The 21,849-nt window shown below is 50.0% G+C and overlaps 1 protein-coding gene and 1 long non-coding RNA gene across 3 annotated transcripts; one reads left to right on the top strand and one right to left on the bottom strand.

Annotated features, from left to right (window-relative positions):
• Window positions 1–5,241: 5,241 nt before the first annotated feature.
• On the bottom strand, window positions 5,242–14,113 carry LOC126944797 (uncharacterized). Its single transcript, XR_007722177.1, has 3 exons — window positions 14,003–14,113; window positions 10,854–10,910; window positions 5,242–5,306 (listed from the first exon to the last, which is right to left on the bottom strand). It is a non-coding gene; the product is annotated as an uncharacterized LOC126944797 (long non-coding RNA).
• Window positions 9,587–20,521, top strand: RMI2 (RecQ mediated genome instability 2). 2 transcript variants are annotated; one of them, XR_007722172.1, is made up of 2 exons: window positions 9,587–9,709; window positions 19,397–19,489. XR_007722172.1 is itself a non-coding variant. In XM_050774621.1 (2 exons), the coding sequence occupies exons 1-2, from the start codon at window positions 14,242–14,244 to the stop codon at window positions 19,543–19,545; spliced, it is 444 nt and encodes a 147-aa protein (XP_050630578.1). In that variant the 3' UTR covers window positions 19,546–20,521. The 2 variants fall into 2 exon arrangements, 1 of the variants encoding a protein (XP_050630578.1); XM_050774621.1 differs by lacking the exon at window positions 9,587–9,709 and adding an exon at window positions 14,242–14,536 and having other exon boundaries at window positions 19,397–20,521.
• The last annotated feature ends 1,328 nt before the right edge of the window (window positions 20,522–21,849 follow it).

Below are 21,849 nucleotides of genomic sequence, written 5' to 3'. Positions count from 1 at the left end.
TTGTTATTCTTTTAATGAGCTTTTTCCTGAGCCCCTACTATGTGCCTGGCTGGACATGAAACCCCTCTCAAGGAAATAGAGTTTGTCTGATGCTGATAATGACCTTCATTTTAGTAAAGAGGACTCTGAGGTCCAGAGAGGTTAAGACTTTTGTGGAGGAGTACAAGCTGGCCCAGGTCCCCCCACACTTTAGTGCCCTGTGACTGCTGGGAGCTTCCTGGTTGGACAGGCAGGGGAGAGCTGGCAATTTGGCATGTTGGGAGAGGGGGAAGAGCAGGCAGAAGGGTATTCCTGGCCGAGGGCACACTTCAGTGGAATCCAGGAGTATGGACTTTGATGCCGGGTAAGGCTGGGGCAGCAAGGGGCTCAGAAAGTGCCACTGGCTGCAGTCAAAGTGGGCTGAGCCAGGTGTTCTCTGTTTCTGAGGCTGACCTCTGTGAACTCTGAGAGAGAGAGAGAAAGACAAGGGATGTTGGTGTGCACTCGTGTGCATGTGTGCACAGCTGTGTGGTCTGGCAGGCTTGTGAGATGGTGCCCATGTACAAGCAGCTGTGTTGTGTGTGCGGTGCTGCTTGGAGGCCATGGGCCTGGGCTTTTGGGTGTGTGTGAGTGTGTGTGTTTCCACTGGTGGAAAGTGGGTGTATCTCTAGGCAGGAGCTGGGAATGTCTGTGGGCCCGAGGTCTAGGGAGAGCAAGCCTACAGCTGTAAGTGGGCAGACCACGTGAGAGGGGTCTGGGAGCCTTTGCGTCTGTGTGCCTGCGCCTCAGAGTGTCTGCATGAGTGGAGGAGTGTATGCACACCTGTGTATGCAGTCATGCACATGCATGTGTGTGTATATGCATGTATATATGCTTATGTGTATGTAAGCGAATGTGCTGCTTGTGTCTGCTCTGTGTGTCTGCTTGTGTCTGCATCTGCCTGAGTGTGCACGCGTGTGAGTCTTGGTTTCACATTCAGTGCTAGTCAGAGGTTCCAATTCCTGTAAACCTCATGGTCTCATTTTCCAGCAGACATCCCACAGCAGTGGCGGTGGGCACCACAGCGTAGGCTTGGTCTGACCTATGGCTTCCCCGTTTCAAGCCTCTGGCTGCAGGGTGTAGAGGGGATGTAGGTGAAAGCAGGACACCCGGTCCCCAGCCGGCCACAGGCCCCACCATCCCTGGCATTTTTGGCCTGAAGCCACCCATGGGAGTCTGAGGGAAGTGACATTACTAGGACTGGCCAGGGTAGACCTGCCCTGGGAAATGTGGGTTCACCTTCATTGTACTGAAAGTGAAAATCAGATCATGCTTCTCCTCTGTCTCTCTTAAAACCCTCCAAAGAGTCCCTGTTGCATTTCACGCAAAACATGAGTCTCTACCCAGAATCTCAGGTGTCACCAGGACCCTGCTGGCCAGAAAGACTTGGGAAGGAACCACCCATGGCGTATCCACAGTGTCACTCTGGGCTTCGGGTCCCGTCCTGTAAAAGCTGAGTAGGAAGTCCTTGCAGGGGGCAGGGATGATTGCGTGCTTGTGGCCATTCCTCTGTCCAGTGGGTAGACACTGGGAGGCTCTGGAGACTTGGCCATGAAGGAGACAGCCCTCCCGGTGGGCCAGAGCCTTTTCACTTTGCATGTAGCCATATGAGATAGTAAAGAGCGGTTGCTTCCCCATGCTTTTAAAAATTTTATATTTTATATTTTATTTTTTGAGACAGGGTCTTGCTCTGTTGCCCAGGTGGAGTGCAGTGGTGCAGTCACCACTTACTGCAGCTTCGATCTCTCAGGCTCAAGTGATTCTCCTACCTCAGCCTCCAGAGTAGCTGGGACTACAGGTGTGCACCACCACGCCTGGCTAATTTTTAAATTTTTTTCTAGAAACAGGGTTTCCCTATGTTGCCCAGGCTGGTCTCGAATTCCTGAGCTCTAGTAATCCTCCCGCCTCAGCCTCCCAAAGTGCTGGGATTACAGGCGTGGGCCCCCGTGCCCAGCCCCTCAGGCCATTTCTGTGCCTGAAATAACACTGGCTAACCATGGTTGACATTTCTCTTGTTCCCAGAGTGAAACGAATGAGTGCTGCTTCTTTAATCCTGCAGCTACCCCCACATGGTCAGCATTTACGTTTTCACTCTTATTTGGCAGATGAAGAAATTAAGTCCTGTTAAGGAACGTGCTTAGGATCACGTGCTAGGAGGTGGTCGCGCTGGAATTCAAATCCAGGCAGGTGCTAGCTTGAGAGCCACTGCTCTGTAAAGCCTTTCTCAGGCCTCCGCTCAGGCCAAGGGAGGAGGAAGGAGGAAGGGCCCTCAGGCAGGAGCAGCCTGAGCAAAGGTCTGGAGCTAGGACCGAGCATAGGCATGTCAGGAGAGAGGGGGAAGAGCTCTTTGGCTGCGGGGAGCAGTGTGAGGTCAAAATGGAGAGGCAAGAGGAGGGAGGGGCGTGGAGGTCCTTGATGCCGGCATGAACACTCCGGGCCTTCTGTGGGGTGGGCGGCACGGGGGAAAGCTCCGGCTGGGTGCCCTGGCTCAAACTATCCTTGTCTCGGGCAAGGACACCTGCATGGACCCAGTCGTTCAAGCCCCAAACCAAGTCCATCCTTGACTTCTGTCTTTGTCTCCCCTCATCAGGCTGTGAGGAGTAGAGTGAAACCACAGCTGCAGCTTCCTGGCTAGTCTCTCCACTCCTCTGCCCCCACAACCCAGTCTCCATGTAGCAGCCAGGGGCGTCTACTGAAAACGAAAATCTCATCATGTCTCTCTCTTTTTCTCTCTTTCTCTCTTTTATTTATTTATTTATTTATTGAGATGGAATCTTCCTCTGTTGCCCAGGCTGGAGTGCAAACACCTCCCGGGTCCAAGTGATTCTCCTGCCCCACCCTGTCAAGTAGATGGGATTATAGGCCACTCACCACCACGCCCGACTAATTTTTGTATTTTTAGTAGAGACGGGGTTTTGCCATGTTGGCCAGGCTGGTCTCGATCTCCTGACCGCAAGTGATCCTCCCACTTGGGCCTCCTAAAGTGCTGAGATTACAGACATGAGCCACTGCACCCAGACTCCTCTCTGTCTCCCCACACCCCCGCCCCCGCCACCCCGAAAATGCGCATTCCTGATGCATTTAGAACAAAATCCAAATTCCTTTAAGTGGTCTGTGAGTCTCTACCTGATCTTGCCTCACTGACCTCTTGACCGCATCACTGACTGCTCCCCCATCACTGTGCACCCATACTGGCCTTTCTGTTCCTCATACACACAAGGTCACTCCTGCTTCAGGGCCTTAGCATTCGTCATTCCCTCTGTGGGAGTGCCCTTCCCAGGCCACCAGCCCCTTCTCGTCATTCAGGTCTCAGCTGAGGGTGCCTGCGCAGATAAGCCCCTCTCCCCATCCCTCCTGGTTTATTTTCTTCATCCGCATGTGCTCAGCACCCGAAACTGTCTCTTGTTCTCTCCTCATCCTTCACCAGATTATAAACTCTATAAAAGCAATTATTTGTTGGTTTTGTTCACTGCTGCATCCCAGGCATTCAATGAGCACTTGTTGAGTGAAGAAATCAGACTCAGTCTTCCCCTCTGTAAAATGGGACCACATTAAACCTCCTGGCAGGGTAGTGGTGTGGCTCAGAGGTAATATTTGTACACAGTTGGACTTCTTCCTTACTGGCCCAAGGACTTACCTGGCCACCCCTCCTGGAGCCCAGCTTCCTCCAGCTCCCCCATGCCCTCTGCCCTGGGAGCAGACACCTTAGCAGAAGGGCTGTCCTCCAGACCCTTTGCAGCCAGGCCTCTCTGCTCACAGATCCCTGAGGACATCTGTGGGTTGATGCCCAGAGCCCAGCCCCAGCCTCATGCAAATTCTGTCTCCCAGTCCAGCAGCTGTGGCCTCCTTCACTCGGCCTTTTAAAAGAAATTCTTGGGCTGACTCACACTTCCTTTATCTCCAGCTGGGTTCACTCAAGTGTTGCTGTTTTGCAAGGCTGAGGTTTGAGTCCCTCAGAAGTAATCTCCGATGCAGGGGTGCTGTATGCTTCAGTGAACTTCGAATGAGGGTCAGGCCCCCCAGAAAACCTCTTACCAGGACAGTTGGGAAACTACCCCCACTGGTGGTCAGGGCATTCTGGGTTGGAGAAACTGCTTTGGGGCTTTGGCAGGTGTTTATTTTGTCTGTCCCCCTGCCTCCCACCTAACCCCATCCCAAACTCACTCAAAAAAATGTCCCTGCTGCCCTGGGGGTACATTTCAATGTCTCATGTCCCCCGCTTTTCCTTCCTTCCCTGTGAAGTCAGGCGTTTGGATTCAGTGCACTTCTGAGAAGGTTTGTTTCTTTCTGTGCAAACACGTGGAGTGATGCTTCGTCTCGATTTTCTAGAACACTTCCACTTTCACAGAATTGTGGTTATTTTGAGCAAAAGGGTCTGTTACGGGTACAACAGTATACTGGTACTGGTCTACATTTCTTGTTGATGTCCCTGGAAGAGTTTTTATGTAAATAAAGTCACACTGCTCCAGGGGGAAGGAGTCCCTGAGGAATTCCCTGGAGAGAAAGGCGTGGGCAACATTTACCCCATTTTCTTCCCTGTCTGCAGTAGAAAGAACTGGAGCTTTGAAGGCAGGCTGATTTCAGCGCCAACCTCTTCCTGGCTGTGTGACCTTGAGTAAGTTACTTAACCTCTCCAAGGGCCTGAATTGCCTGGGGGTGGATTTAGGGCACAGTTACCCCTGGATACTATTTTGATGGGGGTGGGGTGGGGGGATGGGGGGTGGGGGGATGGGGGTGGGGATCGAACCTTTCTTATTTACTTATTTTGTTTAGAGACAGGGTCTTGCTCTGTCATCCAAGCTGCAGTGCAATTGCACCATCACAGCTCACTGCAGCCTCAACTTCCTAGACTCAAGTGATCCTACCACCTCAGCCTTCGGAGTAGCTGGGACTACAGGCACACACCACCATGCCCAGCTAATTTGTTAATTTTTTGTAGAGACGGGGGTCTCCCTCTGTTACCCAGCCTGGTCTTGAACTGCTGGGCTCAAGCGATCCTCCCGCTTTGGCCTCCCAAAATGTTGGGATTATAGGCGTGAGCCTGGCCTGGAACCCATTTTTAATAAGTGGAAGTGAAACTCACATAACATAACATTTACGAATTTGAAATGAACAATTCAATGGTGTTTAGTACATTTCCAGCCTTGTGCAACTGCCACCTCTCTTTAGTTGGAAAACATTTTCATCGTTCCCAAAGGAAACTCTGTATCCATTAAGCAGTCATTCTCCACTCCCTCTTCTCCTTGGTAGTTAACTTAGGTACTACTGGGCTTTCTTGACTGAAGTCCCTGAAGAGGAAACAAGTGTTTTCCAGCTGGGCCACCACCTGTGACACGTTGTCATTTGCGTGGAGATGGGATTCTGTTCTGGGTATGTACGTGCCTTTCTATAACTTTTTTTTTTTTTTTTTTTTGAGATGGAATCTCGCTCTGTCACCCAGGCTGGAGTGCAGTGGCCGGATCTCAGCTCACTGCAAGCTCCGCCTCCCGGGTTTACGCCATTCTCCTGCCTCAGCCTCCCGAGTAGCTGGGACTACAGGCGCCCGCCACCTCGCCCAGCTAGTTTTTTGTATTTTTTAGCAGAGACGGGGTTTCACCGTGTTAGGCAGGATGGTCTCGATCTCTTGACCTCGTGATCCGCATGTCTCGGCCTCCCAAAGTGCTGGGATTACAGGCTTGAGCCACCGCGCCTGGCCTATATATGTCTTTTCTTATGTCAGTACCACACAGGTTTGATTATTGTAGGCTTAGTGCCTTTTTGAGCCTCAGTTTATTTTTCTCCTATAAAGGGTTAGGGTTAGGGCAGAAGTAGGTCTCTGGCAGGGATTTTTGGATGAAATGAGCTGGAATATACCATAGCGGCTAGCAGCGTGCTTGGCCTATAGTAGTAGAGGAAGCATTACTGTTATTATCATATGCAAGATGTAGGTTGTGCTTAAAGCCTCCTCCAGAGAGCTGGAAATGTGTAACAGTCAGTTTAGGCTTTAAAACAAAATACCATAGACTAGGTAACTTACAACAGAAATGTATTGCTCATAATTTCTTTTTGAGATGGGGGTCTTGCTCTGTTGCCTAGGCTGTAGTGCAGTGGTGCAGTCACAGCTCACTGCAGTCTCTACCTCCTGGGCTCATATGATCTTCCCACCTCAGCCTCCCAAAGTGCTGGGATTACAGGTGTGAGCCACTGTGCCCAGGCTGCTCATAGTTCTGGAGGTGGGAAGTCCAAGATCAAGGCACTGGGAGATTCAGGGTCTGGTAAGGACTCAAATTCTGGCTCACTGTGTCTTCACAAGGTGGAAGGGGTAAAAGAGCTCTCCGGGGACCCCTCTTAAAAGGACACTAGGCCGGGCGCGGTGGCTCACGCCTGTAATCCCAGCACTTTGGGAGGCCGAGGCGGGCGGATCACAAGGTCAGGAGATCGAGACCATCCTGGCTAACACTGTGAAACCCCGTCTCTACTAAAAATGCAAAAAATTAGCCGGGCGAGGCGGCGGGCGCCTGTAGTCCCAGCTACTCGGGAGGCTGAGGCAGGAGAATGGCGTGAACCCAGGAGGCGGAGCTTGCAGTGAGCCGAGATCGCGCCACTGCACTCCAGCCTGGGCGACTAAGCGAGACTCTGTCTCAAAAAAAAAAAAAAAAAAAAAAAAAAAAGGACACTAATCCCATTCCTGAGGGCTCCACCCTTATTCATGAGACTTAACCACCTCACAAAAGACCTACCTCCTAACACTTTCACATTGGGAATTAACTTTCTTTTTCTTTCCCTTTTTAAAATTTTCTTCTTATATTTTTTCCTTTTTTTTTTTTTTTTTTTTTTTTTTTTGAGACGGAGTGTTGCTCTTGTCGCCCAGACTGGAGTGCAGGAGCACAATCTTGGCTCACTGCAGCCTCTGCCGCCCAGGTTCAAGCGATTCTCCTGCCCAAGCCTCCTGAGTAGCTGGGATCACAGGTACCCACCACCACGCCCAGCTAACTTTTGTATTTTTAGTAGAGATGGGGTTTCACCATGTTTGCCAGGCTGGTCTTAAACTCCTGAGGTCACTCCTGCCCACCTTGGCCTCCCAAAGTGCTGGGATTACATGCATGAGCCACCACATCCAGTCTCTTCTAGTTTTTTGAGACTATGCAATAAATTATAGTTAACCATATACAGTGGAACATAGGAATTTGGGGGGAGAGGGCACAAACATTCTGTTCACACCATGGCAGTGTGCCGTGGACAGCAGACATCACCATCGGTGCAGAGGCCCGGGAGTGTCAGTCATCAGGCACTGAGGTGTGACTTTACCCTATTCTAGCCACGCTCCCTGGAGCCCAGCCCTGGGCCTGTGTGAAGTGGACAAAAAAGGGCACCTCTTGAGGCCAAGATGCATCGGCTTTCACATGACCTGGTGATACTCTGTGAGTGAGACAGCAGGAAGTTTGCTTGTCACTGAGTGGGGGAGGGCTGGGCCCCAGAATCATTCTAGGGTCCCACCCCCAGATATACCAATGCTGGAAGGCTGTGCTGCGGCCCTGGGACCTACAGTTCTTCCCAGATGTTGCGTTATTGAAGGAACTGTGCAGTGAACACCAATCACCCACCATGCGGATTCCACAATGAACAGCTGACTCTAGTTGCCTTATCTCAGCTGTAGCCACCTGTCCTTCCCTCTGTCCACCCATCCATCCACCTTATTTCTTGTTGCATTTCAAAGTAAGTTGCATCCAAAGTAAGAGACATCCATCCACTGCCCCTTTGCATACTTTGGCAGGCATTTCATTAAACACAGTTCAAAATTTGTGTGTGTGTGTGTGTGTGTGTGTGTGTGTGTGTGTGTTTTCATAAAACCTGTATTTCAAAAAGAAATTTCCCAGAGTATTCTTTTTTTTTTTTTTTTTTTTTTTTTTTTTTGAGACGAAGTCCCGCTGTGTCGCCCAGGGTGGAGTGCAGTGGCCAGATCTCAGCTCACTGCAAGCTCCGCCTCCCGGGTTTTTACGCCATTCTCCTGCCTCAGCCTCCCGAGTAGCTGGGACTACAGGCGCCCGCCACCTCGCCCGGCTAGTTTTTTGTATTATTTAGTAGAGACGGGGTTTCACCGTGTTAGCCAGGATGGTCTCGAACTCCTGACTTCGTGATCCGCCCGTCTCGGCCTCCCAAAGTGCTGGGATTACAGGCTTGAGCCACCGCGCCCGGCCCAGAGTATTCTTCCATGGTGCCAATCCAGGATAGTGGGTAAGACGTTATGTTAAGAACCACCATCCTGATCATTGAGACACCTGAGAAGAACCCTTTGTAAGGGTTCCCAGGGTAAGGATTGGTTCCTGGCTCTACCTCCTCCTAGCTGTGTGGTCTGGGGTAGGTCACATCACCTGTCCAAGCCTCAATGTCCTCATCTCTAAATTGGGCATAAGAAAAGTATCTACTGGCCGGGTGCGGTGGCTCATGCCTGTAATCCCAGCACTTTGGGAGGCCGAGGCGGGCAGATCACGAGGTCAGGAGATCGAGACCATCCTGGCTAACACGGTGAAACCTCAACTCTACTAAAAGTATTAAAAAAGTAGCTGAGGCAGGAGAATGGCATGAACCTGGGAAGTGGAGCTTGCAGTGAGCCAAGATCGCACCACTGCACTCCATCCTGGGCGACAGAGCGAGACTCTGTCTCAAAAAAAAAAAAAAAAAAAAAAAAAAGGAAAAGTATCTACTTCTTAGGGTTGTCATGAGGAGTAACTGAGTCTCTGCACATGAAGTGCCTGGCATGGTGCTTGGCACATAGTAAGGGCTCAGCTAATAACAGCCTTTGCTATTACGAAGATGTCACTGTATGGATACCCTTCCAGAACAACCCAGTTTCTTTTTTTTTTTTTTCCTTCAAGACAGAGTTTTGCTCTTGTTGACCAGGCTGGGGTGCAGTGGCATGATCTCAGCTCACTGCAACTCCACCTCCTGGGTTCAAGTAATTCTCCTGCCTCAGCCTCCCAAGTAGCTGGAATTACAGGCATGCGCCATCATGCCCAGCTAATCTTTGTATTTTTAGTAGAGATGGGGTTTCACCATGTTAGCCAGGCTGGTCTCGAACTCCTCACCTCAGATGATCCACCCACCTCGGCCTCCCAAAGTGCTGGGATTACAGGCGTGAGCTACCACGCCCCGCCCAGAACAACCCCTTTTCTTAGTGCAGTAGGGTTCTTTATTTCTGGAAACCAGAAGCATTTTTGACCTGATCAGCCTGGGAACTGGTGAACAGGCAGATGGAGGATAAAGCCAAGGCCTACAATTCCTATCACCTTACCTTTGTCCTCACTGGTGCAGGTGGCAGGAAGCCCCCTTCCAAGGATATTTGATCTCACTGGGGGGCTGGAGCTTGGGGAGGCTGGCACACGGGGTTGCTTCAGGCCTGAGCGTGAGGGTGATGGATTGTGGTGCGGGGGAGGGGGAATAATCCTCCCTAGAGGGGAGGCTTACCCAACATGTGTCAACAGACCCCAGTTGTCTGCTCATGACTGTAATTTAAGATGCCGATTTCACAACTCCTGGAGCTGGTGAAACACTACAGTCCCTTGGGTGTTTTGCAGGAGATTTAAGGAGCTGCATATTAGTGAACACGCAGGCTGCCTTGGTGCCTGGAGCAGAGCTCACGTTCTAGAGAGAATTTGCAGATTGGAAGCCCATGGGCCAGAATCAGTCTACGGATGACTTTCAGGGGCACGAGGTTTGTTTTTGTTCCTTTGTTTTAGAATTGAATTCGTTGCCAGCATTTTTTTTTAAACATGGAGATTATATATGAAAATGTCTTGAGCCAGGTGCGGTGGCTCACACCTGTAATCCCAGCATTTCGGGGGGCCAAGGCAGGTGGATCATCTGAGGTAGGGAGTTCGAGACCAGCCTGGCCAACATGGTGAAACCCCATCTCTACTAAAAATACAAAAAATTGGCTGGGTATGGTGGCAGGCGCCTGTAATCCCAGCTACTTGGAAGGCTGAGGCAGGAGAATCACTTGAACCTGGGAGGTGGCGGTTGCAGTGAGCTGAGATCGTGCCATTGCACTCCAGCCTGGGTGACAGAGTGAGACTCCATCTAAAACAAAAACAAAAGAAAATGTCTTGAAAAATAAGATCTAGCAACAATGGGCCCACAGTCCTGCATGACAACCATTGGCTGAGTGTGCTGGACCCCTTTTGCCAGGACATCAGACAGCCAGTTTACCCCTGCTACACCAGGGTTACCTGTCTGTCTGCTGCTGACAACTTAGTTTGAGAACCCAGGCTTTAGTGGTAAGATAGACACAGACTCAACTATTTATGGTTCAAAACAGAGGGCAGTGAGTATTATAGCTTAGGGCAGTGGTTCTCCATAGAGGTGATTTAGCACCCTAGGGGACAGTGGCAATGTCTGAAGACATATTTTGGTTGTTTCAACTTGAGGAGGGTGCCATGGTATCTAGTGGGTGGAGAGTGGGATACTGCTCAACATCCTGCAGTGCACAGGACAGCCCCCATGACAAAGATTATCCAGCCCCAATGTCAGTAGGGCTGAGGTTGGGAAACCATGGATTAGGGGCACCGGCAAACTGGCCTGGAGGGAAGAGGTTCATTCCAGTTGTGGGGCTCAAGAAAGGCTCCCTGAAGAGAAGAGGTCTTGCTGGTGAGCAGGCACTTGATGACTAAGCCAGGTTTCAACTGAGAGTGATTGACAGGGAGGCATGTCAGGCAGAGAACAAACAACACAAGCAAAGGTCTAGAGGCACCTTTGATGGGTGGAGGTGGGTGAGAGTGTGAACAGTGAGATGGAGCCTGTGGTTCAAGATACATGAAGTTTGGGGTCAGATGAATTTGGGTTTGAGTTCTGACTCTTACCACTCACTAGCCATGTGGCTTCAGGCTTGTCATTGGTTTGAACCTTAGCTTCATCATCTGTAAAATGGGGATAAGAAATGAGGTTATGTAGGACCAGACTCATCTATCCGAAGTCCTCCATTTCTACTCTGCGTCCCAGCCACTCTCAACTACTGGCAGTTTGCTACATGCTTCTTGCTTTCTCTCCCCTGTCTGGCCCCTCCATGTGCAGTTCCCTCTGCCTGGAAAGCTCACATTCCAGATGTGTGGATTACACCATCAAGGTGTTATAAACCCGGTGCTGATATGCCCAGACTTGTTTTGAAAAGACCACTCTGCCAGCAACAGGGTGTTGGGCTTGTGGGAGTGGGGTAGGCAATCTAGAGGCCAAGGCAATGATGGGGAATTCCCAGGCTCATACAAGAAGCCTGGGAGCTTCTGCCTTCACCCTAACTCCCTTCCCCATCACTTCTCTGGCCTTAAGGTACCTTGGGGGAAGGTCAGTGAGGACCCACCAGGTATGAACGGGTTGGATTGTCTCTTGGTTAATGTTCCTGCTCCCTTCTCAGCTTAGGAGCCGGGTTACTTTATAGGTCAGGGTTGAGGTGTTGTATTACTCAGCTCTCACACTGCTATAAAGAACTACCCGAGAATGGGGAGTTTATAAAGGAAAGAGGTTTAATTGATTCACAGTTCCGCATGGCTGGGAGGCCTCAGGAAACTTACAATTATGGCAGAAAGGGAAGCAAACATGTTCGTCTTATGTGGCGGCAGGAAGAAGAAGTGCCGAGCAAAGGGGGAAAAGCACCTTATAAAACCATCAGATCTTGTGAGAACTCACTCACTATCACAAGAACAGCATGGGAGTATCCGCCCCCATGATTCAATTACCTCCCATGGGGTCCTTCCCGTGGTATGTGGGGATTATGGAAAGTACAATTCAGCAAGAGATTTGGGTGGAGACACAGCTAAACCATATTAGGTGTAGAGGCCAAAACCTCATAGAGGCTATGGGCCAGTCCCCTGGTTTCCTTAAGCCTCAGTTTCCTCACCTGTGTAGAACAGTCTTTTCAGGGTCTGTGGGGGTACATGGGATACTTCCTACAAAGTTCTTACAATAGGACCTGGCTCAATTTTATAAAAATGAAGCTCTTGGCCGGGTGTGGTGGATCACGCCTGTAATCCCAGCACTTTGGGAGGCTGAGGTGGGCAGATCACAAGGTCAGGAATTTGAGACTAGCCTGGCCAATATGATGAAACCCCGTCTCTACTAAAAAATACAAAAATTAGCCAGGCATGTGGCGTGCACCTGTAGTCCCAGCTACTCAGGGGGCTGAGGCAGGAGAATCACTTGAACCCAGGAGGCGGAGATTGCAGTGAGGTGAGATCGCGCCACTGCATTCCAGCCTGGGTGACAGAGTAAGATTCCGTCTCAAAAAAAAAAAAAAAAAAAAAAAAAAAAAAAAAAAAAAAAATCAAGCTCTTGGTGAATACTCTGAATGCCTGGTACTGCAGGAGGCCCTGAGAATTCAAAGTCTCTCTTAAGAACTGACCTTGACTTTAAGGATCGCCTGATTTAGGATGTGTGGACTTTCCTGACTGGGGACATCCAATTTTTAGGGAGAAATTCCTGGGAATTTTATTTGAAAGATGTGCACAAAGATTTAGCTTTTACAGGTGGATCACGAGGTCAGGAGATCGAGACCATCCTGGCTAACACAGTGAAACCCCGTCTCTACTAAAAAAATACAAAAAATTAGCCGGACGTGGTGGCGGGCGCCTGTAGTCGCAGCTACTCAGGAGGCTGAGGCAGGAGAATGGCATGAACCCGGGGGGCAGAGCTTGCAGTGAGCCTAGATGGCACCACTGCACTCCAGCCTGGGCAACAGAGCAAGACTCCATCTCAAAAAAAAAGAAAGATTTAGCTTTTAAATAAGTCCACAGTGGTTATATTTATAAAGTGAAAAATTGGAAATAGCCTTAATGTCCAACTATAGGATATTTGTTTAATATGTGATAAGACTTGGCCAGGAGCGGTGGCTCACGCCTGTAATCCCAGCACTTTGGGAGGCTGAGGCAGGCGGGTCACAAGGTCAGGAGATCGAGATCATCCTGGCTAACACGGTGAAACCCCGTCTCTACTAAAAATACAAAAAATTAGCCAGGTGTGGTGGCGGGCGCCTGTAGTCCCAGCTACTCAGGAGGCTGAGGCAGGAGAATGGCGTGAACCTGGGAGGCGGAGCTTGCAGTGAGCCGGGATCGCACCACTGCACTCCAGCTTGGGCGACAGAGGGAGACTCTGTCTCAAAAAAAAAAAAAAATGTGATAAGACAAATCGAGTATTATGCAGTAAGTCAAGAGGAAGCAGATGGACATTTGCTGATACTGAAAGATGTTCATTATTAAGTGAAAACAATATACAAAACACTATTTATGTATCAGTAATAGGCCAGGCGTGGTGGTTCACACCTGTAATCCCAGCACCTTGGGAGGCCAAGGAGGGAGGATTGCGTGATCCCAGGAGTTCAAGGCCACCTTGGGCAACATGGTAAGACCCTGTCTCTACAAAAGATACAAAAATTAGCTGGATGTGGTGGTGCACGCCTGTAGTCCTAGTTACTCAGGAGGCTGAGGTGGGAGAATCACCTACGCCCGGGAGGTGAACGCTGTAGTGAGCTGTCACTGTGCCACTGCACTCCATCCTGGGCAACAGAGACCCTGTCTCAAAAAAAATACACACACACACGCACACACATTTTAAAACCTGGAGGCTAATATACCTCAAAATTAACAGTGGATATCTATAAGCCGCTTTTACAATTATTTTCTTATTCTACATTTTTCCTTTTCTTTTTTTTTTTATAATAAATGTGCATTTCTTTTGTGAAAATAGCAATATATTTTATTAACCTTAAAATTATTTGATGCTATTAAAATATAAATAAAAATAATAATAAAAGAAAGAGCAAGTTTGCCAGCTCTCCCCATCTGCCTCCCCAGCTTTATCTCCTGACTGGATTATTGATCACTCCCAATAAACACAGACTCTTAATTCGTTTCAGTATTTACTAACCTCAAAACAAGGCCATGTAAAGATGAATAATCATACTCTGCAGGTGATCTGCATGCACGCCAAATTTTGAGATGCGTTGAAAGAGGAAGTTCTTTACCTCTCTGCGTTCCATTATTTATTCTCATTTAACCCATTTTCTCCATTCATTCATGAGAGCGTTTATTTACTTTTATCTACGCATGCGCACTCCTCGCTGATCCAGAGGGTCGGTTCGCCCGGCGGTCCCGCCTTCTGACGTCGACCATTGGCCGGCTCTGCCAGCACGCTCCTGATTGGTGGCTGCGGGCCGGGCCCCGCTGCTTCTCAAAGTTGGCGGGAAAGCGGCGGCTAGGTGGAATGGCGGCGGCTGCGGACTCGTTCTCAGCCGGCCCCGCGGGGGTGCGGCTGCCTAGGTCGCCGCCACTCAAGGTGCTGGCGGAGCAGCTGCGGCGCGACGCGGAGGGCGGCCCGGGCGCGTGGCGGCTGTCGCGAGCGGCGGCGGGCCGCGGGCCGCTGGACCTGGCGGCCGTGTGGATGCAGGGCAGGGTAGTGATGGCGGACCGCGGCGAGGCGCGGCTGCGGGACCCGAGCGGGGGCTTCTCGGTCCGCGGCCTGGAGCGGGTGCCGCGCGGGCGGCCCTGCCTAGTCCCAGGTAATGCCCGAGCCTCACCGGGCGTCCTCTTCCCTGCTGTCCGCCGGGAAGTTGCCGAGGCCGGATTCGATCCCGGTCTTGACACTCGACGGGGGCGGGGGCGGGGCGGGTCTGCCTCTCCCCCGGGCCTCTGCCCCTGCGGGTCCCCGCTTGGGTACCCTTGCTCCGGTCCCTCCTGGTCCCTCCTCGGTGAAGTTGATCTGATGATAAGCAGTCCCTTCAACAAATACAGATTCCTGGGACTCTCCCACCTCTAGTGGGAATCTTCTGGGGAGGCGCCCAGGCACCTGCATTTGTCACAAACCCCCTCCCCCGGTTGATTTCCTTGTTCGCCATCAAGTTTTGGGAAATACTGTCCTGGGAAACTTCTGCTCATACTTAACGTCTCAATTCAAATGTACCTTTCTCAGGGAAGTCCTCCCTAACCCCTAGGAACGGGAGACCTTCCTGTACTTCCTCGTTGAACTGTCTTGGGCTGCAGCTCACTCATGTTTGCCTCTTTTTTTTTTTTTTTTTTTTTTTTGAGACAGAGTCTCACTCTGTTGCCCCGGCTGGGGTGCAGTGGCACGACCTCGGCTCACTGCAGCCTCCACCTCCCGTATTCAAGCGATTCTCCTGCCTCAGCCTTCCGAGTAGCTGGAATTACAGGCATGTGCCACCACACCCGGCTAATTTTGTATTTTTTAGCAGAGACTGGGTTTTGCCATGTTCGCCAGGCTGGTCTCGAACTCCTGGCCTCAAGTGATCTGCCCATCTCGGCTTCCCAAAGTGCTGGGATTACAGACGTGAGCCGCTGCGCCCTGCCTACTACCTCTCTTAAACCATTGATGCTGAAGCTTGAGCGTGCATCAGTCTCTCCTGGAGGGCTTGCTAAAGCTGGGATGGCTGGGGCCCCACCTTCAGGGTTTCTGAGTTATGAGGTCCAGGTGGGGCTGGAAATTTGCATTTCTAACCAGCTCCCAGGTGATGCTGATGCTACTGGTCTGGGGACCATACTTTCGACTTATTAAATGTTTTATTTATTTGAGATAGGGGACTCACTGTGTTGCCCAGGCTGGCCTTGAGCTCAAGCAATTCTCCTGCATCAGCCTCCTTGGGTAGCTGGGACTACAGGCCTGCACCACCATGCCTGGTGTTTGGGGGCCATACTTTGAGAACCACTGGGCCAGACCAAGCTACTGGAGGGCTACAGCTGTGTGGTCCTGACAACGGTATCCTCAGTATCTGGCCCAGTGCCTGACACATAAGTGCTCCAAGAACCAATTGTCTTGAGTGACAGGCAGTGGACATCCATCTCACTTGTTCTCTGGGATGTCAATTGAGCACGTGTTGTACATCAGCCCCCCCTGCAGTGCTGGGCTGCAGCCCAGACCCAGATAAAGTCTGCTGGGAAACAGGCGGTGAGCAAATGTCCCAGAGGATCACTGACCCCTGGGGAGCTGTGAGGAGGTGCAAGGTGCTGAGTGGCCCGGGGAGGCTTCTAGAGGATGTGAGGTCTAAGCTGAGGAGGTCTGAGGATCCATGGGCCTTCCCTCACCTCGGCTCCCTCCCCTGGGAAATCAGGCCAAGATCACTTCATTCCTAAGGGCCCTTCCTGTTCAGTCTTGGAGTCTAACTAGAGATAGGTCAGTGGTCTGGTCTGAGCTGCATTGGTCTGGGACAGGCTTAGGTCGAATTTCTGGCTCCACCGCTTCCCAGCTGAGCTGCCTGGAGCACTTCTGTTAACTTTTCTGGACTTGTACTATTTTGTAAAAAGGAGTGAATCATTCCTGCCTGTTGTGTGGATTCAGTAAGTAAACAACTGCCTTAACACTGCACTTGGCTCATAGTGAAGGTGCAAAACATTGGGACCTGTTTACTGCCACATGCTCCTGTTCCCTCCCCCGACCGCCTTACCCTTCAGCTTTCCCTCTCTTCCTGCCCTCAGCCCCAGCGTTGGTCTAGGACAGGGTCAGCAAACTACAGGCCTCCTCTTTTCACATGTCTTGCGAACTAAAAATGCTGTTAAATGTTTTATTTATTACTATTATTGTTTTTGAGACAGAGTCTCACTCTGTCTCTCTGGCTGGAGTGCAGTGATGCAATCACGGCTCACTGCAACCTATACCTCCCGGGTTCAAGCAATTCTTGTGCCTCAGCCTCCCGAGTAGATGGGATTACAGGCGTGCACCACCACACCCGGCTAATTGTTGTAGTTCTAGTAGAGATGGGGTTTCGCCATGTTGGCCAGACTGGTTGGTCTCGAGCTCCTGGCCTCCCAAAGTGCTGGGACTACCGGCATGAGCCACTGCGCATGGTGGAATTTTACATTTTTAAATGGTTGAAAAAAAAAAATCATGACGTGTGAAAAGTATATTAAATTCAAGCATCAGTGTTCATAAGTAAAGTTTTATTGGAATACATTGGTAATTTACAGAACGTCTTGGGCCTCTGTCCCACTACAGCTAGAGTTGCGTATTTGGGACAGAGACCCTGTGGCGGGAAAAGCCCAAAATATTTACTATCTGGCCCTTTACAGAAAAAGTTTGCCAACCCTTGGCCTTAGCCTTGGCCCAGCATGTAACCCATGCTGCTTGGTGTGTTGGTTTGCAGGCAAAGCCCCTTGCAGGCAGGCTGGGACAGTCTCCTGTCTGGTCTCAGCCCTGTCATAAGCCTGGCATCTAGTAAATACTTCAGTGTTTGAACCAATGGGCATTGGTGAACCTGTCTGACATACCCACTGGCCTGAATGCCAGCTGGCAGGGGCCCTGTCACTTCCTCTTGTTAATTAATACCGAGTCCAGCTTGACAAAGTTGAGTCACTGCCATTAGGCAGGGAGGCAGGGAGATAATCGAGCCACTAAAACACAAAGTAACATTGCAGGCAAGAGTGAGGTGGCGCAGAGGAGGGACAGCTAATTCAGGCTTAAGGGCTCAGGGAACGCTTGAAGAGGCAGCCCTGAAGGATGCATTGGAGTTATCTATAAGGAACAACCCTCCTGGGTTGCCTGGGACTGAGAGGGTCCTGGGATGTGGGACTTGCAGTGTTAAAACTGAGACAGTTGGGCACCCTCTGTCAGTGTGCGGTGGCGGGAGATTGTGCAGCTCCATGGAACAGCCTGTGCAAAGGCTTGGAGGGGATAGAGCCCCGTGCCTTTGGGGAGCCTGAGACAGCGGTGGAAGGTAGGATAGAGCCTCAGTGGCTGTCTGGAAGGACATGCCTGCTTCAAGATGGCCTTGAACTCTGCTCACCTCACTGCTGCTCTAGTGCTGTTCCCCTACCACCTCTTCCTCTGGAACATCCAGTTTATTTCCATAAACCTAAGGTGCTGAAGAGGCGAGTTGAATGAGAAGCTCTTCCTGCCCTCAGGCTGCTGTCTGTCTGCAGGAGAATCGGAGAAACCATGCTTACCTAGATAGTGCTTGGATCAACTGAGTTCTGGAGGCAGGAGGTGGATTCAAGAATGTTGACTGCAGCATTGGGGTGGGGATGGTTTCTTAGAGGAGGAAGCTGGCAGGAGATGGGCCAGAGCCATTGGAATGGTCATGGCAACCGCGGCGTGGGGATGCGGGAAGGAGAGGGAGAGACAGTGGAGAGCTGCTTTGGAGTGGGAGAGGGTGTGGGTGGAACCTACAGGGCCAATTTGTCTCATCGCATGCCTTTGAGCTCATCTGGCTGGCTGTGTGTGCCTTCCTAGTAGAGCTCCTGTTCCCCTCTCCTGGTTGGAATGCCCTCGGGCTTGTTCTTCTTTTCCTGGGCCTTTAGTCATTCTACTTCTATGGGTTCCAACCCTACCAGCGCTTTAGGCCCTTTCAGAGGGGAATGGCAAGTGCATTTTTAGAACCAGTCTCTGTCACGGACGGACCCAGGTGGAATGTGGGGAGGAGTTCTGAGATACCTGAGCACATCCTGCCTGGGGTTGAACAGCGGAATCAGGGGTCAGCTTGCCTGGCTTCCTTCAGTCAAAGCCCCAGGCCCCACGTACAGTGCAATGAAAGCGGCCTCACAGGGGCAGGCAGCGGGGCTGGCACCGGGCCTGTCTTTCCTGCAGTGTTTGGAGTTTTCTTTTACACAATCGGGTTTTGTGTGGTTGAGACTGGCCAAGTTTTGCTTTCAAGGAGAGTCACTTCCCCAAGGGAATGGGAAAAGAGTCACAGTTAATATGTCATTAGATCATCCCGGTGGCAGCCGGCCCTTGTGTGGATTTGCTTGTATGTGCTGGAGGAGGTGGCGGGGATAGGTTCCAGCAGTTGGAACAATGGGGCGGGGGGCTGCCTGCCCAGCCTTTTCGGCAACGTGGAGGGAAAATTGGATTTGCTTGGTCAGAGGGTGTCTGTAGAAAGAGGATGTGACCTGTGCACAGAAACCAGTCACATACCCTGTAGCATTGAGCAAGGAATGGGATTAGAGGAAAGCTAAGGTTTTCTGCTCCTACCTCAGAGCAGGCTAATTATAACTCACTCTGACGGGAGCGTCGCCTCCATTCTTTGGGCATGATTACATTTTACATGACCGTTTTGTTTGGCCTAGTAAAATCAGAAACCAAAGAAGATGGCTGGGTTCGGTGGCTCATGCCTATTAATCCCAGCACTTTGGGAAACCAAGGTGGGTGGATCACCTGAGGTCAGGAGTTCAAGACCAGCCTGGCCAACAGATGAAACCCTGTCTCTACTAAAAATAAAAAAGTTAGCTAGGTGTGGGGGCAGGCACTTGTAATCCCAGCTACTCAGGAGGCTGAGGCACAAGAATCGCTTAAACTCAGGAGGCGGAGGTTGCAATGAGCCGAGATTGTACCATTGCACTCCAGCCTGGGCGACAGAGCAAGACTCTGTCTCAAAAAAAAAAAAGAACATTACTATGGGCTTTTCTTCTTTTTCTAGGAAAGTATGTGATGGTGATGGGAGTGGTTCAGGCCTGCAGCCCTGAGCCCTGCCTACAGGCTGTGAAGATGACAGACCTTTCTGATAATCCCATTCATGAAAGTATGTGGGAACTGGAAGTGGAAGATTTACACAAGAATATTCCTTAGATAATGTTGGAACTGTCGTTAAAAACAACCAAAATCCTGAAACTGTTTAGAAGCTTATAATGCTGTGGATTTCATGGACATTTTTTCAATGCGTATTTTTCAAAAGTTTCTCAGAGAGGCTTGCTTTGGTTGACCAAGGAGTCCGGATGTAGGAATGTTTAAGTCCTGGGATACTTCAGTGACACAGCCTCTGCCGCCCCTTGCTTTGCCTGTGTTCGCTGATGAAAAGCAGATGCTTGTGTTTCTTTTTCCTTCCTGGTTTGTGTGTGTTAATTCTCTCTCTCTCTCTCAAACACAGAAGTCTCATGTTGCATTTTCCAAATTTTATGAGTGATGATACTTTTTCCATTTCTGCTGCATCCCTGTTTTACAATGCAAAATTTAAGCGCGGTTGTTGCCCGTGGTGATTAAAGTGTGGTTATGGGCAGGAAGACAGACTGTGTGAAAAAGGAATGACATCAGGGCTCCTCCTCTTCTTCATCAGCAACTACCATAACCAGTTTGCAAGTCAAATGGCATATTTCCTAACGGCAGGCACGGCGGCCCCTGAAAGACAACAGCTCCCTTTCTGCTTCGGACACCACTCAAACATTTAGACACGGCTCTGTCCGTTTTCCTAGCTAGAGAAGGTGATACCTTCTTCCACCACTCAGAGATGTTGAGACGTTTTCAGAATTTCTTGTTGAAATGAAAAACATCAAGATAAAGGACGCCTTTCAGGCATTAGCTAAACTTCTGCTTCATAACTTTGGGTGAGACATGGTGAGCCTCCTGGTTTAGAGTTCTTTTGTCTTTTTGTGTGGAATGACTTTTTGCTGTGATTGTTTTGAATGTTGGGTTTCTGCTGTCTGCTTAGTACCCATACCTGAATTTTTTGAGACTTTAAATATCGAGGGAGTTAGATGATGTTATGACATGATTGTAGACTTTCGTCTGGATTATTGATATTCTACCTCTAATAAATTGTTTAATATGCCGTATGGGTTTTTTTTTTTTAAATAGACTTTTAAAAAAACAGTTTTAGGTTTTCAGGAAAACGTTTCAGGAGAAACTACAGCATTCCCATATACTCCACACTCACACCCCACTCCCAGTTTTTCCAGCTGTGAACATCTTTTATTAAGTTGGTACATTTGATAAACCAACATTACATTGTTATTAGCTAAAGTCTAGTTTACATTAGGCTTCATTCTTTCTCTTATACATTCTGTGGATTTTGCCAAATGCATAATAACATGTATCCACCATTACAGTATCGTCCAAAACAATTTCACTGCCCTAAAATTCCTCTGGGTTCCCCTTATTCACCCCTCCCCCTGCAACCCTGACAGTCACTGATCTTTCTTTTCAATTTTGCCTTTGCCAAAATATCACATATTGGATCATACAGTAAGTAATTTTTTCAGACTGGTTTCTTTCATTTACTATGCATATATGATTCTTCCATATCTTTTTTTTTTTCTTTTTTAAGACAGTCTCACTCTTGCCCAGGCTGGAGTGCAAGGGCACAATCACAGCTCACCACAGCCTCAACCTCTCAGGCTCAGGTGATCCTCCCATCTCAGCCTCTCAGGTAGCAGGACTACAGGTGCGTGTCACCATGCCTGGTTAGTTTTTTTTTTCTTTTTTTTGAGACGGAGTCTCGCTCTGTCACCCAGGCTGGAGTGCAGTGGCGCGATCTCACCTCACTGTAAGCTCCACCTCCTGAGTTCAAGTGATTCTCCTGCCTCAGCCTCCGAGTAACTGGGACTACAGGCCACCACGCCCGGCTAATTTTTTGTATTTTTAGTAGAGATGGGGTTTCACCATGTTAACCAGGATGGTCTCAATCTCCTGACCTCAAGCGATCCACCCACATCAGCTTCTCAAAGTGCTGGGATTACAGATATGAGCCACCACACCTGGCCTTCATACCTTCTTGATGGACACTTGGGATCTCTCTCTGGCTGGGTCACTCAATTAGTTGCTTTTAATTGTATTTAAATGTAATTTTGGTGCACACAATGAGATCTCTGTTACAGAATTCTTAGGTTAAAACTTAGTCACGGCCGGGCGCGGTGGCTCAAGCCTGTAATCCCAGCACTTTGGGAGGCCGAGACGGGCGGATCATGAGGTCAGGAGATCGAGACCATCCTGGCTAACACGGTGAAACCCCGTCTCTACTAAAAATACAAGAAAATTAGCCGGGCGAGGTGGCGGGCGCCTGTAGTCCCAGCTACTCGGGAGGCTGAGGCAGGAGAATGGCGTGAACCCGGGGGGGCGGAGCTTGCAGTGAGCCAAGATCCGGCCACTGCACTGCAGCCT

The sequence above is a fragment of the Macaca thibetana genome, chromosome 20 (genome assembly GCF_024542745.1).
Source record: "Macaca thibetana thibetana isolate TM-01 chromosome 20, ASM2454274v1, whole genome shotgun sequence".
In the NCBI taxonomy this organism is placed as follows: Eukaryota; Metazoa; Chordata; class Mammalia; order Primates; family Cercopithecidae; genus Macaca; species Macaca thibetana.
Note: the sequence above shows the minus strand (reverse complement) of the source record. Positions and strands in the feature narration are given on the sequence as shown.